This window comes from Apus apus, chromosome Z, assembly GCF_020740795.1.
Source record: "Apus apus isolate bApuApu2 chromosome Z, bApuApu2.pri.cur, whole genome shotgun sequence".
Lineage (NCBI taxonomy): Eukaryota > Metazoa > Chordata > Aves > Apodiformes > Apodidae > Apus > Apus apus.
In genome coordinates this window covers 23497376-23512642 of record NC_067312.1, presented here as the reverse complement: position 1 = coordinate 23512642, position 15267 = coordinate 23497376, and the positions used below count along the sequence as shown (strand labels likewise).

Genomic DNA, 15267 nt, shown 5'->3' with positions numbered 1-15267 from the left:
ACTGTGTTATCCAAGAATCCAGAATGAATGAAAGCGTGTGCACAATCCAAAGGAGACATGTTTCTTCCGCTGTTTCCCTCCTACATTCACGTGTTCAGGAAAGTGACAAATAGTAAAGTTAAAAGGGAGCATGACACAATCCATAGCTTGGGATAGGTGCAATAAAAAAACACAGCAAGTATCAGGTAGTAACTGAAAGATCCACAAATCTAAGCGACTTGAGGGGAAAACTGCACGCTGGGCTAAGGCTTTCTGAAATGCCTTTTTGGAGAGAACACAGCATTTAATCACCAAGAGTTTTTGAAACCCTACCCAGTCTCATGGCATAGGCCCATGCATAGACCTGTTGGTAAAAGCTCAACAACAGCTGAAAAGGCTAAATGATTAATATATTCCTATGCAATATATATTTGCACATGGTATTAAGTGTAGACTTTCCTGCGACCCATCCTCTTCCCTCTACAAAATTAGTTTTAATGACCGTATCTTCATCTGTTGTAATTTTTTACTCCTTGATTTACTTTTGAGTGTCATCTCTGCTTTATATGCCTGCAAAATACCATTCATAGGACCCTGTGCAAACAACAGTGCTGACAGTATACACTGTATGTTTCAGGACATACAAATCCTAGAGATAGGCACGAATTATACTGAAGGAAAATTTATATACAGCTATAATAAACTCATGTTCAGATTATATATATTAAAACTTAAGTAAAAAAATTCAGTCTTCTAGAATTATTTAGCTAGGTTATAAAGAAGATGCAGATTTATTTTTCTTCATAGACTTTGCTTACCCATTCAGGCTTTCAACTGCTGCAATCCTTGGTTTCCAGTCACGCCTTTCATCTCTTACTTTGTCAAATACAGCTGGGGAGCCAGCACAGAGAGAGAACAAGGGCCTGAGGTGAATGGTGCCTAGTAGGATTGGACTCACCAGCATCCTAGCTCCTGGGCTACAGCTGTCACTGAAATCATGGTGCACAGAAAACTCCAAAACTTGAGCAGGTAACAAGTCACATTTCAGAGACTTGTAAGCACTTATCTTTATTTTAATTTGACAAACAAAATCTGAGAAACAAGTTCTTCCTTCCCCAGCTGGGCTTAAAAAAGACACCATCAGTAAAATGGAAGTCGATTTTTGGAAGAGGACTTTACTCTGAACAGGACAGTTGAAGAGGCAGCTCCTTGACGCAGTTCAAGAAAAAATGCTAACACAACAGTGTTTCATGCTGAATTTTTATTTCAATGTTATGCAACTGCATAAGTATAAATAATCGTGTTCAATATACAACAATTATGACATCCATAAGGAGTTTCTTAGAGAAAATAAGACTGCAAACACTTTATTGCACAAACCCTAACAATTTTTTTTTTTTTTGTAAGCTGAGGCATCTACAGCAGGAGGTCTACAAAAGAACACATCAGATCTACAATCACATAAAGACTGACCAAGTAGAACACAGGCAGGAGGATCTCTAACAGCTCACTGATAAGGTTAACACCAACAAACAGGTACTACATAAACACAAGCTTAAGATCTGTTACACTTCCAAAATGCGAAGAACTTACTGGTCAGAAGTGATAATGAACTATACAAAATATATTTAAAGGTATACTGTAAACAAATAGCTAGGTATGCTTTAATGGAAACAAGAGGATAGTTGAAAAAACACAGAAGACTGTAAACTAGGAAACACCTCCCAGACAGAAATGTTGTTTCGAAGTGCATTAGCATTCATTCATAGTAACTGCCAAAGCACAGATGAACTGTAAATGTCAAGACCATTTTACCTTTAAAACTGCCCCAAAATATTATCCATTGCTCACTAGCTCCTCTGTGAACATACTGAAGGCAGGTATGGATGTTCTAGCGCCATATGAAAAATCTGAAGGACTTGTTTGTGGTATTATCTTTCCATGGCATGTTTGCGGTAATCCAACTCAACTAATCAGTATGATCAAGATTTCACCAGAGGGAAGTAAATTCTGCACACTGTCAGTTCCCATACAATCTTCCAAGGGAAGATTACACTGTGCTTTTATGAAAAACTTTCTAGCTTTTGAGACAGAAAGACAATCTGTAAGCCCTGATGAAACAGGCTGGAGCCTAGCTCTACTGTGGGTACATATAACAAAAATAAGCAAAACTACCATTCTATTTATCCCCATCGTTAAAAAACATGTATCTGCAAGAGTATTTTGTAGTGCTTCTGTACATATTTCAAATTTTACCTTTCATCCTTCAAACTAAATACCTACACTAAATATCCATGCTAAAATGAGCAATGTCTACATGTTCCACAGTATACAAAATTTAAATAAGGCTTAGCAAAAGTAAAAATACAGTCACATTCTAGCACCAAATAGCTCCAACAGGTTCCTTTGTTACAAAATGCTTCTTTTATAATTACAGTATTTGCCTTTTTTGCATACAAATAAAAATATTATGTTATGAAATGTATGGAGCTACTCAATGCATTTAAACATGAATGTGAAACCTGGAATTACTTGCTAAAAACAGCAAGTTAAGTCTACAACATAAGGCCCCAGCTATGTATTAAAATGTATCGATGTCCTGAACTTTTTTGAAGATATGATACTGAAACTGTTTTTTCCTTTTTACCTTACTTGTCATAAAAGAGAAAAAAGCTACAACTGTATGAAGCTAATTATGCAGACCTATATGCCATAATATGTATTCTCTAAATACATTAAAAAACGGGGATGAACATATTAGTACTGCAAGTCATGTGCTTATATCTGTGCCTCACTCTGTAAGGGCCTGAACTTAGAAAAGCTCAAGGAACGCAAGAGAGGATTGCAGCAAAAACTAAGCACATATGTGCTTCAGTCTCAGCCTTGTCTGAGGTGAAGGTCACAGAACACACTTCCAATAGACAAGACAAGAACCACCATTTCACCAGAGAACACGAATCTTGCTGGGACACCCTGATAACCAAGTGGTCCTGCTGTAGCTTTAACAACACTTACTCTAAGAGACAGACTTCATGTGGTAGGGAGATGCAATTAGGTCTTGTGACAGATCTGGTGAAGCAGTCAGTCAGGTACAGTACTATCAAAACTGGATTATTAAAAATACATGTAAAAACTCACAATAAGTCACTGTTTATTCTGTATTAGTATTTTTTTAACTTCTAGCTAGGATTTTAGTAAGTAAAAGTGTGGCCTGTTTTTGTTTTCCAGTCACAACCAATGCTTGTTCCAGGTCTGAGTTTTAACAATTCGGTTTCATATTGGAGTATGGCAATAAGTGGCAAAGCAACTATCTTAAAAAAGGGAAGAGTAAACAACGCAATCAGCAGCAAAGTATATATGCTACATTCAAACCCCAAACACATTGCTAGGTATTTACAGAGGAAATATTTTTTTCAACAGCTCTCAGCTGTAAAGGTATTTTTGTACAAATACTACATGGTAACAGTTTTACCGGTTACAATTGGAAAGGCATTTTGAAAAAAAGTCCTCTCTTTATATATCCCCTTGTTCTCTTCAGTGACATGAAAGATTTGCTGCACAAAGACATGACACAGTGCTGGTTTAAAGGCAGTCAAATATAATGATATTGTTTCAACCAGTCTTGAATTCAGACCTGCCAGGTCTTGGAGTTAACTGGATTTTTTGTGAGGGCTACTCCGTGAAGCTTCCTTTCCCCGTCGCTGCCGCACTGAGTCTTTGTCATCAAGAAGTGCGTTAGGGCGGTCTGGTGTGATTGCTGACCTGGACAGATCTTTGCCTACATTCTGTTTTCTTGAAGCAGACTGCTGAGCCTGAATGGCATCTTTTCCCTTTGCATCCACAGTATTAAAAAAAGACTTTTCTTGACTTCCAGATTTCCCACCAAGGTTTGAAGCAGGGTAATGGGCTTCTACCACAACAGCAGCACTGTGCAAGGCCATCAGTGAAACACCTGTAGTCATTTCTGCCTTAGTGCTCCCTGCGGAAGAGGTGCTTTTCTTATTTAGTTCCTTGCAGGCTGCAGGAAGCTCAGGTGAGCCTGCTTTAACCTTTGCTGCAGATGCATCACTCTTCAATGAAGACAAACCAGATACTTCTTGTCTACATTCAGAGATACTGGCTGAACAAGACAACGGCTTTCCTGGTGTTGCAGCCACAGAAGAGCTCTGTCCACCGGCAGCCGACAAATGTTTTATTGCAATCTGCTTGTTTGCATCCTCTGGTTGTTTTTGATTAACTTGTTCTTTCCCTTTTGAATCTTGAGAGCTTTTGCTACTTGTGGTCGCTTTTTCTGCTCCTTTCCCTCTGGCATCGCAGCTTGCAAGGCAAAGGGTAGGCTCTACCTTCCCACTGTCAAGCTGAACATAAAGTGCGTCAGTGCAGATTTTTCCTTCGGGTCTCTTGTCTGCAGAGGTCATCTCGTTAGTAGGACTTCTGTCTGCCTGTTTGCTTAGCAAGAGACAGTCTTTCACAGTGGAAAGCTTTGGAGACATAGTTTGTTTTTCACTGAGGTGAAGTTGTTTTTGATTAGCGGACTCCCCCAGGCCTGCTGGTTCTTGCCTCTGTAGCTGCTTGGAATTCTCTGGGCCTGCCAGTACTGGGCCTACAGCAGAGGATTTGAGTTTGGTATCAGAAGTGATGCTGCTCATTTGGATGGTGGTTACTGAGCCATGCTCCAAACTCACAGGCCTTTCAGCCTCCACCTGTTCAGTGTTCATTTTTTTCAAAGAGCCTGAAGCAGAAGAAAAGGGATCTAACACATTTTTACTGGCATGTTTCCCATCTTTCCGGGAGCTGGTAGACAGCTGATTAATAGTTTCTTTTTCTTTTATAGCTGGAGTGCATGGTTTTTGTGACAATATCTGTTTATCCAAATACTTAGACTTACACGTACTCAAATCAGAGACTTGCCTGTGTTTGTTACTGCTGCTTTCCACATAGGGGGCAGCAGGCTTCACATGTTCTTGAACACCTGAGTGAACATCTACAGCACAGGTTTTGCTTAAGATGTCTCTCACAGCAGAGGAGCCTGAGGCACTAAATTGCTGCTGAGAAACTTGGCTGGACTGCTGTCTCTCAGTAGTTTGAAGCTTTGTATCAGTGAACTGTTTCTGATCTTTCTTTCCTAAATCTTTAGCATTTTCCTTCTGCACAGAGGAAGGCAGTGCAGACTTCTCATTTTTAGGATAACAATCTATGGATGGTTGCATTGGCCGTTTGGATGGAAGAGCTTCACTCTTCAACTCTGTAGTAACTGTCTTAGACTCGCTGAGAACTTTCTGTTTGGTTATGTCCTTTTGCATAAAACTAGTAGCAACATTGCCGTCATCTTTGCCTAGCTGCTTCGGTGATTCTCTGCTATCCTTAGGTTGTGCCTTGGGGCCAGCTGCCTGCATTTTTCCTTGCATTTGAGGTGGAACAGCAACATCAGCACAATTTTTTTCACTGCTTTTGGAGTAGCTCGTTATCAGGACATCTGAGACCTTCAGAGATGACTCCCTAATCAGCTCCACCTTTGCAGGGATAGGCTCGCAACTTTTCTGTGCTACTGGCTCTCTGGCAGGCAACTCCTTTTGTACTTGTTTTTCTTTTCCTAAAGATTTTTCAGGAGTGCTTTGGACAGTGGAAAGTTTTGGGTATGCTCGAGTAGTTTTAACACTCTGAGTAACATAAGACTTTGCCTCCACTGCATTGTCCTTCTGTTTGTAAGGGGAGGCATCTTCCTTTCGAACAGCTTCCGTAACAGAAATATTGCCTTTGGTAGCTTGATTAGAAACCTTTTTCTCTGCTTCTGCAACCACAGGGACAACTGTCGAGTTTGGAGAACTCTTGCTTGTTTGCAGAGCTTGAACGTCTAATACATTGACTTGGCCAGATTTTGAAGAGCTTAACAACTGCTCTTTCTGACAGGTCAGTTCTGCCTTCCCACCACTCCCTTGTGGTGCTGGGAGTTTAGAAGATCCCACATCACTGCTGGTGCTCTGTCCTTCTGGCAGCACGCACAAAGACAGTTCAGTCTTCCAAGCTTGTGGCCCAGAAAGTAAAGCAATGTCTAGTGTGCCTTCTATTGGCTTCAAACAGGAAACAGACCTTCCATCAAGTTTATATTCTGATGGACTTTTTCTGACAGGAGTCTCAGTGGAAATAAGGGCTGATTTTTCCACACTCATGTCTGCTCGGCCATTCAAGGTCTTAAGAGGTACAAAAGAAACCGGGCTAACTGGAGCAGCATGTGCACTGTTGATAAATGCTCTCCCATCAGCTACAGCAGCGGGCTCCTGCTGTATGTTCATGGGCCTACCTGTATTAAGTTGAAGGCATTCATGAACATTTGATGTCAATTTGGGTTTTAGCACTGGACAGACAATGTCATCTTTTTCTTCGATGGACATTTTCTTTCTAAGATAATCAATATTTGCAAGTTTGCTGTCTAATCTTTCAAATTTGACAAATTCTTTTGCTGGTACATTTTTATCCATGTTTTCTCCCTTTCCATTCAGTGTCCTATCAGAGGACTGAGGCAGCACATCTTGTAGTGTACACGGTGGGGAAATTATTTTGAAGTCATAAGAAATATTACTGGGCTCATTAGGTGGAGGCCCATGAGAAAACAGCTGTGCATCTAAAGCAACACCATCATTTAATCTCAAGTTTGTACTCTTTTGAAGGGTGTCCTTGAGTATGCCAGCAGCTGACTGAGTCTCCAAAGAAACAGTTTTTGTTTCAAACTGATTCAATCTTTCTAAAACTTTCTGGAATGCTTTTTTGTCTCTTTCTTCCAGTCTTAAGGTATTGGGATTTTCTGGTTCACTGCTAGGTTCATGTATAGCAGCACTTGCTTTTTCAGCAAAATCTTGCTTTTTCGTAACTATCTTGACCTTCAGTTTGTCTCTGTCCAGCTCATCAATGGATTCTTGCCTACCTAATTTTCGGCTTATGGGTCGTTTTAAGCAGCCCTGCTCTGCAGGCCTGACTCGTGTGAGTGATGGCACATCACATACATTCTCCTCCAAGCTCTGAAGAGTTAATTCCCTTTGGGACAATTCTCTATTCGCTTCTTCCTGGGTCACTTCCAGACTGTGTTTTCGTGAACATAAATGCTTCTTATCACTGCCATAAGAGGGTGCAAGTTTCTCTTCAGACTGGACTCTCTTTAACAGTGGAGATCTTGGTGGCTCTGCACTCTTTGGTCTAACAATATGCCTTACAATAGTTGGAGGGGAGTGCATTTTGCTAGGAAAAGACTGAGCTATTTTCGTATTTCCAATCGAGTGTCCCAGCAGTGGTGATGGAGATCGCTGAGGGGATGTTGGCTGGGGTGTTGGAGAAGGGGTCCGTGCAAGAGGAGAGAGAGGAATGCTGCCAGCTGATTTGCGTCTTCCTGATCTGTATCTTTGCCCACCAAGCTTCGGACCCAAGCCATGAAGAGTACTGGGTCTTATGTGTCCTGAACCAGCTGGAGAATTGGGAGCACTTGAACTAGGGGAGCTACTCTGTGATGAGTTAGTACCTACAAAAAGAACAAAAAAGCAAAGCGAACAAACATAAGTTTAACAAGATTTTTTGACTCTTGTCTAATTCTTAAGTGAGATACAGAACTTTCACTTGTCCAAAGGGCCTACGTGCCATCTTCTTCCACAACGTTTCAAAATTTTGAAGGTTTTGAGTGACTGGGCTGTAAACCCCTCATAATTCCAATTATATTGCTATTTCTCCCTTTCCCCCTTTTTTCATTCATACTCTTTAAATCACTTCCTTCTCTTTAAACAGAAGATCTAATGCTTTCTGCCATTTCAAAGCAATGACAAAGGCTTTCCAAATAACTTACCTTTGCCAAGGGACTGTAAAACAGCAGTCACTTTTAGTACACACTAAAATCATGACACAAGTTAAAGAGGAAAAATCCACAGATTTTTAGGAGCCAGAAAGATGCGTATTTCAGCATCCAGTCAATCTTTTCAGCAATAAATCTGCATTACAAGTGCCCATACTAGTCCCATTATGTAGCAACTTGCTCCTCATTCTTCTATCAGCCATTAGTAGATTCTACCTTTTACTCCATACGTGGATTGCTTATTACGCAATTTATAACCCCTGGACTTGGATTTAAAGTCTGTGACAAACCCAGCAGACAGTTCCCTTTTAGGTGTTTCTCTGTCATGAAAACACATTTGGTTTTGCATTAGGAGTCTTTTTCCCTCTTCCAGACAGAAACCAGCTGTTCAATGATCATGCTTGTCAGAGCTGTCTGCTCCTAGCAGAGTGTTAATAGATTTGGGAGACTCACAAGTAGAGGATTAACTTCCAAGTCCTTTTCCCCCACCCTCCACTCCTTCAGACTCACCAGATGGAAAATCAGGAGTAGAGCGGTAGCTTGGGGTAGGTGATCTAGGAGATAAGCTGTGGGTTGGAGACCCAGGCAAGCTCTCCCCTGAGGAGAGTGATCGATTCAGGCAGGAGAAACTTCTGCTGGTGTGAAGAAGAGGAGAAGGTTGCTTGGCCAGCTTTTTAAAGAGAGATCTTCTCCTAGTGTGAGAAAAACACAGAATTAATCAGAAATGATGATGTGTAGAAGATATTAACACAGGCAAAACTCTTGCAATCTGACTTTGCTTTCCTCTCCTTTTATCCTCAGGAAAGCAATTATTAAATCTATGTTTTCGTGAAAGCAAACCACACTGCAGAGCATTAATTTTAGAAAATATATGGATTTTCTAATAGGTAGAATAGATATTATAACGATCTATTTGTACTAAAATTTACTCGCTGTATTCCAAAAGAAGGGTTAACTCCTTATGAGCATAAATCCTCGTTTTTATAATTAAAGAGTCCACTAAAACTGAAAAAATATCCACAAAGTACTAGCAATGTATTTAGATAAAACACATATAATCAAACTGTAAATTCCCATAAACTTAGCCCTAATACGATTAAACAAGTACAAAATAGTACATTTAAACTAAATGAAGAAGCAATGTCAGTTATTCACTTTGTTCCTTGTATCTGTGTGTGCAACAATGCAAAATTTTTTTTGGTTGTTTTAACAGATCTAGTTTAGGCAAAACATGATTGGAAGGACCTGTTACAAGCACAGGGTCTCACAGAAGAAGGAAAAAGATGCAGAAGACAAGAGAGAGAGATGTATTTACTTCAGATTTTAAATTAATTGTTACGTACACACACACACACAGAAACACATTCACAATGGAACAAAACAACAACTCACCTCTCCAAACCCTCTTTCTTCTTGGTTTTCTTACTGCGTCTGACCATTCGGCTCCTGTAGCTGTTCCGCCTGGCAGGTCCTGTCTTGATGGAAGTGTTTTCAAAAGGAGTTGTTGTTACTGAGACTTTGTTACCACTCTGCCAAAATGGAAGAGGAACATTTAGTCATGAGTAATACAAGGCAACTTTGCCTTAAACAGAAGCTACACCACAAACATGAATGCAACAGGAGAGAACTCCAGCATCAGAGTAAGAACTGGGAGAGTAGGAAGCCCATGCACAGGTTACCAGGGTAACTTCTGTCAGATAAGGACTGGAAAATTATAAAATTCTGCCAAATTTCCTAAACTTCCTCCACTCCAGCTTCGTGACAAGGAGAAATACCAGCAACTGTAGCTAGACCAGAAGAGAACAAGGGTTGACCAAGATAGCAATTTTCAAGATGAAAACCTCTACAGAAACATCCTAATTTCCCAAAAAGTACAGCTGTCACTGTGCTGTGGTGCATTCACTGGCCATTCCTGTCTCAGGATACCAACTGTTACAATGATGAAATGGAGGAGAAAGCCTAATCTTTATTATCAATCCCAAACCATTATTTTATCCTGTTCAAAACAGATAACAAATACAATTGAGTTAAGCTTTTTAGGATCATGAGCATGAAAAGATGACTCAATAAATAAACTGGAAATATCTATATTATGTTTTAAAAATCCACACTTCCTGCACAGCACTGTATACCAACTACAGTGAACTTTTTTTCTAAGGAATTCCAATAGCCCAGATTTATGACACAGCCTATTTCGATAAACAACAATCTCTCATTTTGAGTTTACTCCTGCAAGCAGTGTGCAGGCTGGTCATGTTTCTCTTTTTGTGTATCAGACACAGAAAAAAACTGCACACCCACAACTATCTAAAATTACATAATTTTCTCTTACACATTTATTGCAAAATTGGAAAACTTGCAAGTTGCTTTGTTTTCACAGAAAAAAAACCAAAACAAACAAAAAAACAACTTAAGGACTTTTGCATCTTTCCTCAGCTCTCTGCATTTCCCCATTACTACACGCTTTTGTATTTTTTTTATAACTGACTACTTCCTTTGACCAGCAAAGCTCTGCATGTTACACCATGAATTATTAGCAACACAGGAAGTAAATACACAACTGTCTAAAATAATTCTGACCTGTGTTAGTCTGCAATGAAAAATTAACATAAAAACTGCAACACGATGAGTTACAGTGAAAAGTTAAGACACTGCAATTAGTTTTAAAAAGTTGGGGGTTTTTGTTTGTTTTTGAAGAAAAGTACATCTATAGTTTTGTAATAGCATAGACCTCAGAACACTCCACAAGAAAAAAATGTGATACCTTAATTCAAAAAAGTACAACTGCAGAATCAGAATTTCATTAAGAAGAGAACTCTGTGGGACAAGCCTGGCTCTATACAAGACAAAACATTTTGGACCTTAAGATTGTGAAAGACAAGTTCCTGTTCAGTAGAGAAGAAAATATTTTCAATTGTTTCCATTTTTCCTCCTTGATTTCACTTTCAAAGGAGAAATCAAGAAGTAGCATCATCATCAAAACCCTGAATTACCTGATGAAGGTGAGGAAATTCAAGGAAGTGCCTGAAAATGTCAAATTTTTTAAGAGACAGAGACACCTCTGTGTCAGTGCCTTGAATGTATTTAAGCTATCTCAACAGGACTGCCAGTTTACTGTAGAGAAACTAAAATCATAATGGCCTTTCTCCAGATCTGTGCAACAAAAGCTTGGAGTTTGTACTTGAACAACCACAAAATCTGATAAATGATCTCTGACAGAAATAAACATAACCCCTCAATCCTTGCTGAAAACAGAAAGCACTTCCGCATCCCAGTTGTCCAAGAGTTACCTTTAACAACAACTCAATGACTTCCGTATGAACAAGACCATGCACTGGCTCTCCATTGATATGAGTAATCAGGTCTCCAGCTTTTAAACCCGCCTGGTAAGCTGCACCTCCTTCTTCCACATTCTGGAAATGAGAGACAAATATGCACAAAGTGGACTCTGTTTAACCTTCATCCTTTCAAAAGAAGGTTTTGTTTAATGAACTCTTTCTATAAAACCAGTTGGTAATCAAGAAAACTTAAAGACAGTAAGTTATATAAAAGCCCTTTCACCATCAACTACTTAAACTTTACCTTTACACAAAGCCTGGAAAGGTCTCAAAACTCACCAAAACATTGCTTGTCATTCATAGAATCATAGAATCCTAGGGGTTGGAAGGGACCTCGAAAGATCATCTAGTCCAGCCCCCCTGCCAGAGCAGGGTCACCTAGAGTACATCACACAGGAAGGCGTCCAGGTGGGTTTTGAATGTCTCCAGCGAAGGAGACTCCACAACCTCTCTGGGCAGCCTGTTCCAGTGCTCTGTCACTCTCACAGTAAAAAAAATTTTCTGATATTCACCTTAAACCTCCTATGCTCCAACTTGTATCCATTACTCCTTGTCCTATCACTGGTCATCACTGGAAAAAGCTTAACTCCATCTTCTTGACACTCACCCTTTACGTATTTGTAAACATTGATGAGGTCACCCCTCAGCCTCCTTTTCTCCAAACTAAAGAGACCCAGCTCCCTCAGCCTTTCCTCATAAGGGAGATGTTCCATTCCCTTCATCATCTCTGTGGCTCTGCACTGGACTCTTTCAAGCAGTTGCCTGTCCTTCCTGAACTGAGGGGCCCAGAACTGGACACAATACTCCAGATGCGGCCTCACCAATGCAGAATAGAGGGGGAGGAGAACCTCTCTTGACCTACTAACCACACCCTTTCTAATGCACCCCAGGATGCCATTGGCCTTCTTAGCCACAAGGGCACACTGCTGGCTCATGGTCATCCTCCTGTCCACCAGGACCCCCAGGTCCCTTTCACCCACACTGCTCTCCAGCAGGTCAGCCCCCAACCTGTACTGGTACATGGCGTTTTTCTTCCCCAAATGCAAAACTCTACACTTGCCCTTGTTGAACTTCATCAGGTTTTTCCCCGCCCAAGTCTCCAGCCTGTCTAAGTCTCTCTGAATGGCAGCACAGCCTTCTGGTGTGTCAGCCACTCCTCCCAGCTTGGTGTCATCAGCAAACTTGCTGAGGGTACATTCTATACCCTCATCCAGGTCGTTGATGAAGATGTTGAACAACACCGGTCCCAGTACCGACCCCTGAGGGACTCCACTAGTCACAGGTCTCCAACTAGATTCTGCCCCATTGACTACAACTCTCTGACTTCTTCCTTTCAACCAGTTCTTCATCCACCTCACTGCCTGATCATCAAACCCATACTTGATCAACTTATCTACAAGGATGCTGTGGGAGACCGTGTCAAATGCTTTACTGAAATCAAGATAGACCACATCTACCGCTCTACCATCATCTATCCACCTAGTAATTTCCTCATAGAAGGCTATGAGGTTAGTCAAACATGACTTCCCCTTGGTAAAACCATGCTGACTGCTCTTGATGACCCCCATGTCCTTGATATGCCTAGAGATAGTGCCAAGGACAAGTTGTTCCATCACCTTTCCAGGGATGGAGGTGAGGCTGACCGGTCTATAGTTACCCGGGTCCTCCTTCTTGCCCTTCTTGCAGACTGGTGTGACATTTGCTATCCTCCAGTCCTCAGGCACCTCTCCTGTTACCCATGACTTACTGAAGATGATGGAGAATGGACTAGCAATGACCTCCGCCAGCTCCCTCAGCACCCTTGGATGCATTTCATCCGGACCCATCCATTTATGGATGTCCAGACTACTCAACTGATTCCTAACCCAATCATCATCTACCTTAGCAAACTCCTCCTTTATCTTGACTTCTTCTGGGGCTATATGAAACTGGGGCTCATGGGGAAAGCCTGCAGGAGTAAAGACAGAGGCAAAGAAGGCATTCAGCACCTCTGCCTTCTTTACATCCTCTGTCACCAGGGCACCCACCTCATTCAACAGTGGGCCTATATTGCCTCTGGTGTTAGTTTTGTTGGCTATGTATTTGAAAAAGCCCTTTCTATTGTCCTTAACCCGACTTGCAAGGTTAAGTTCCAAGGAGGCCTTAGCTTTCCTAGTTGCCTCCCTACATTCTCTGACAACATTCCTATATTGCTAGTATTATGTAAGCTTTGTATATCAGGGCAGTTTTTATATATGTGATAAAGCAGGGGCCATTGACTCCCCACGGCAAAAGTTCAGAATCAAATGAAGATTTTTACCATGTGACACTGAAAAATATTGATGTAATTACGGCAGTGGTCACATGCAATACCCTAATTGTGATAAAAATTCTTAACTCCACCATATAGTTAAGGACTGTTTTCATTTGATTCAAATTCACCAGGATGCCCATTAGAGGGAATAGTGGATCAAAAAGGTGATGAAGGCCCAAATCAAACGGAATTCCGAATTATTTCAGAGGTGGCTTAAATAATTTATTATATTCTAAAATAAGCTTTTGAAAAAATTTAAGTCATACAGCAACTATTAAAGCCTACAGTGCTTACAGAGCTAAAAAAACCACAGTATTTTGAAAGGTTTCATTTTTACCGCAATTTATCATTTTTTCTCTTCCTTTCCCTGATGTGACGCTATATGAGTGGCAAGAAATCAATGTTCTCAATGGATTAATAGGTCTGAGAGGTAAACATAAATGAAAAATGAGTAATACACTACCACATCAGCAGCATTGCTCCTTCAAAACCTACAATACATATTTAAAACAAAGCACTGTACAAAACTTCAATGTTTTTGATGTATTTGTAATACATGTTTCAGAATTATGTTAAGGTAGTTAAAACATTTTAGTTTATACACACCCAATATTTTTTGCATGTATAGTATACAAATTAAACCACATTAAGTTTTGTTATCACAATAAATTATAAAATAAATATAAAGATGTATACATTTACATAAATACATACTTATTTTACAGTTAAGGAGGTTGATAACCAATTAAATGCAAGAACTGACGCATTTCCCTTAAGCCTGTCTCCCACTTTGTTGGTATCAGCCGTGAAGAGAGGATGAAAAACACATTATTTATTCAAGACAGTCTTTTTCCTGTGCCATAGAATCCTCCAGGGTATTCACAGTTCCAAATTATGTCCACATTTCTACACAAATGCAAGTCAGTACTTAAAATCAGCTTACTTGTGTCTAGTAAAATACTGTTGACTTTCATGAACACCTTAATTGGCACAGTCTAATGAACTCTATGTATATTTCAACAAATTCTGTTCTCAATCTCTTAAGTTCTCCAGATCCTCCTCTTAATCAAGAGGGGCTGCACCAACCCTTTGTTTTTCAAAGCCACGGTACTCTGAACTTAAGACACTGCTCTTCATAATTGTCAAACTTGCCAAAAGTGAAAGTGACTCATGCAGAAAGTCAACACCATATGTAGGTATCACTTCTGCCAAAGGTGACATGTTTCATTCTTACAGTCAACACTGTCTTGTGTACAAGCAGAAATTTCATTCTAAGAAAACTGTCTGGCACAACATTGTGATTACACAGTAACTGTTGACAAACTGATACCATAGGTACAAAAATCTAAAGGAACTACTCATTATTACAGATTTCTGTGTCTATATATAAGCAAAAAAGGTATTATCTTACCCAAACAATATGGTGCACAGTGTAGATATCACTGTCGCCCACATAAACTCTGATTGCTCGGATGGTGAAGCCATACTTTTTTCCTGAACTCTGAATTACTATTGGTTGATGAGGACTTGGAGCAGCAATTGATGAATCACGGCTGGGAGATGAATCTCGGGAGGATGATGGATCAGATGATAGGGAATGAGGAGACATAGGACTTCCCAAAGGAGACACACCAAACACATCTGGAAGAAAAAAAATCTGCCTATTAGAGTACATTCTGAGCACATACAAATACAGACACAGCTTAGGGAATGTGCTTAGCTTTTTGACACCTGTGTCAAAACAGATCTTTGTCAGTGCATAAACACTCCTTCTCAATGAGTCTGCTTCTGAGGAATTTAACCAACAACCAGATACTACTAAA

At 40.2% G+C, this 15267-nt stretch overlaps 1 protein-coding gene across 2 annotated transcripts in view; it reads right to left on the bottom strand.

Moving 5' to 3' along the window:
* Positions 1-1231: 1231 nt before the first annotated feature.
* The window catches only part of MAST4 (microtubule associated serine/threonine kinase family member 4), a 113160-nt gene continuing 99124 nt past the window's right edge, over positions 1232-15267 (bottom strand). For both annotated transcript variants that reach the window (XM_051642903.1, XM_051642904.1), the window contains 5 exons: positions 14856-15085; positions 11104-11226; positions 9206-9342; positions 8324-8505; positions 1232-7489 (listed from right to left, as the gene is read on the bottom strand). In XM_051642903.1, the coding sequence (XP_051498863.1) occupies positions 3630-7489; positions 8324-8505; positions 9206-9342; positions 11104-11226; positions 14856-15085 (4532 nt within the window). In that variant the 3' untranslated portion in view covers positions 1232-3629. The remainder of the gene's footprint in view (positions 7490-8323; positions 8506-9205; positions 9343-11103; positions 11227-14855; positions 15086-15267) is intronic.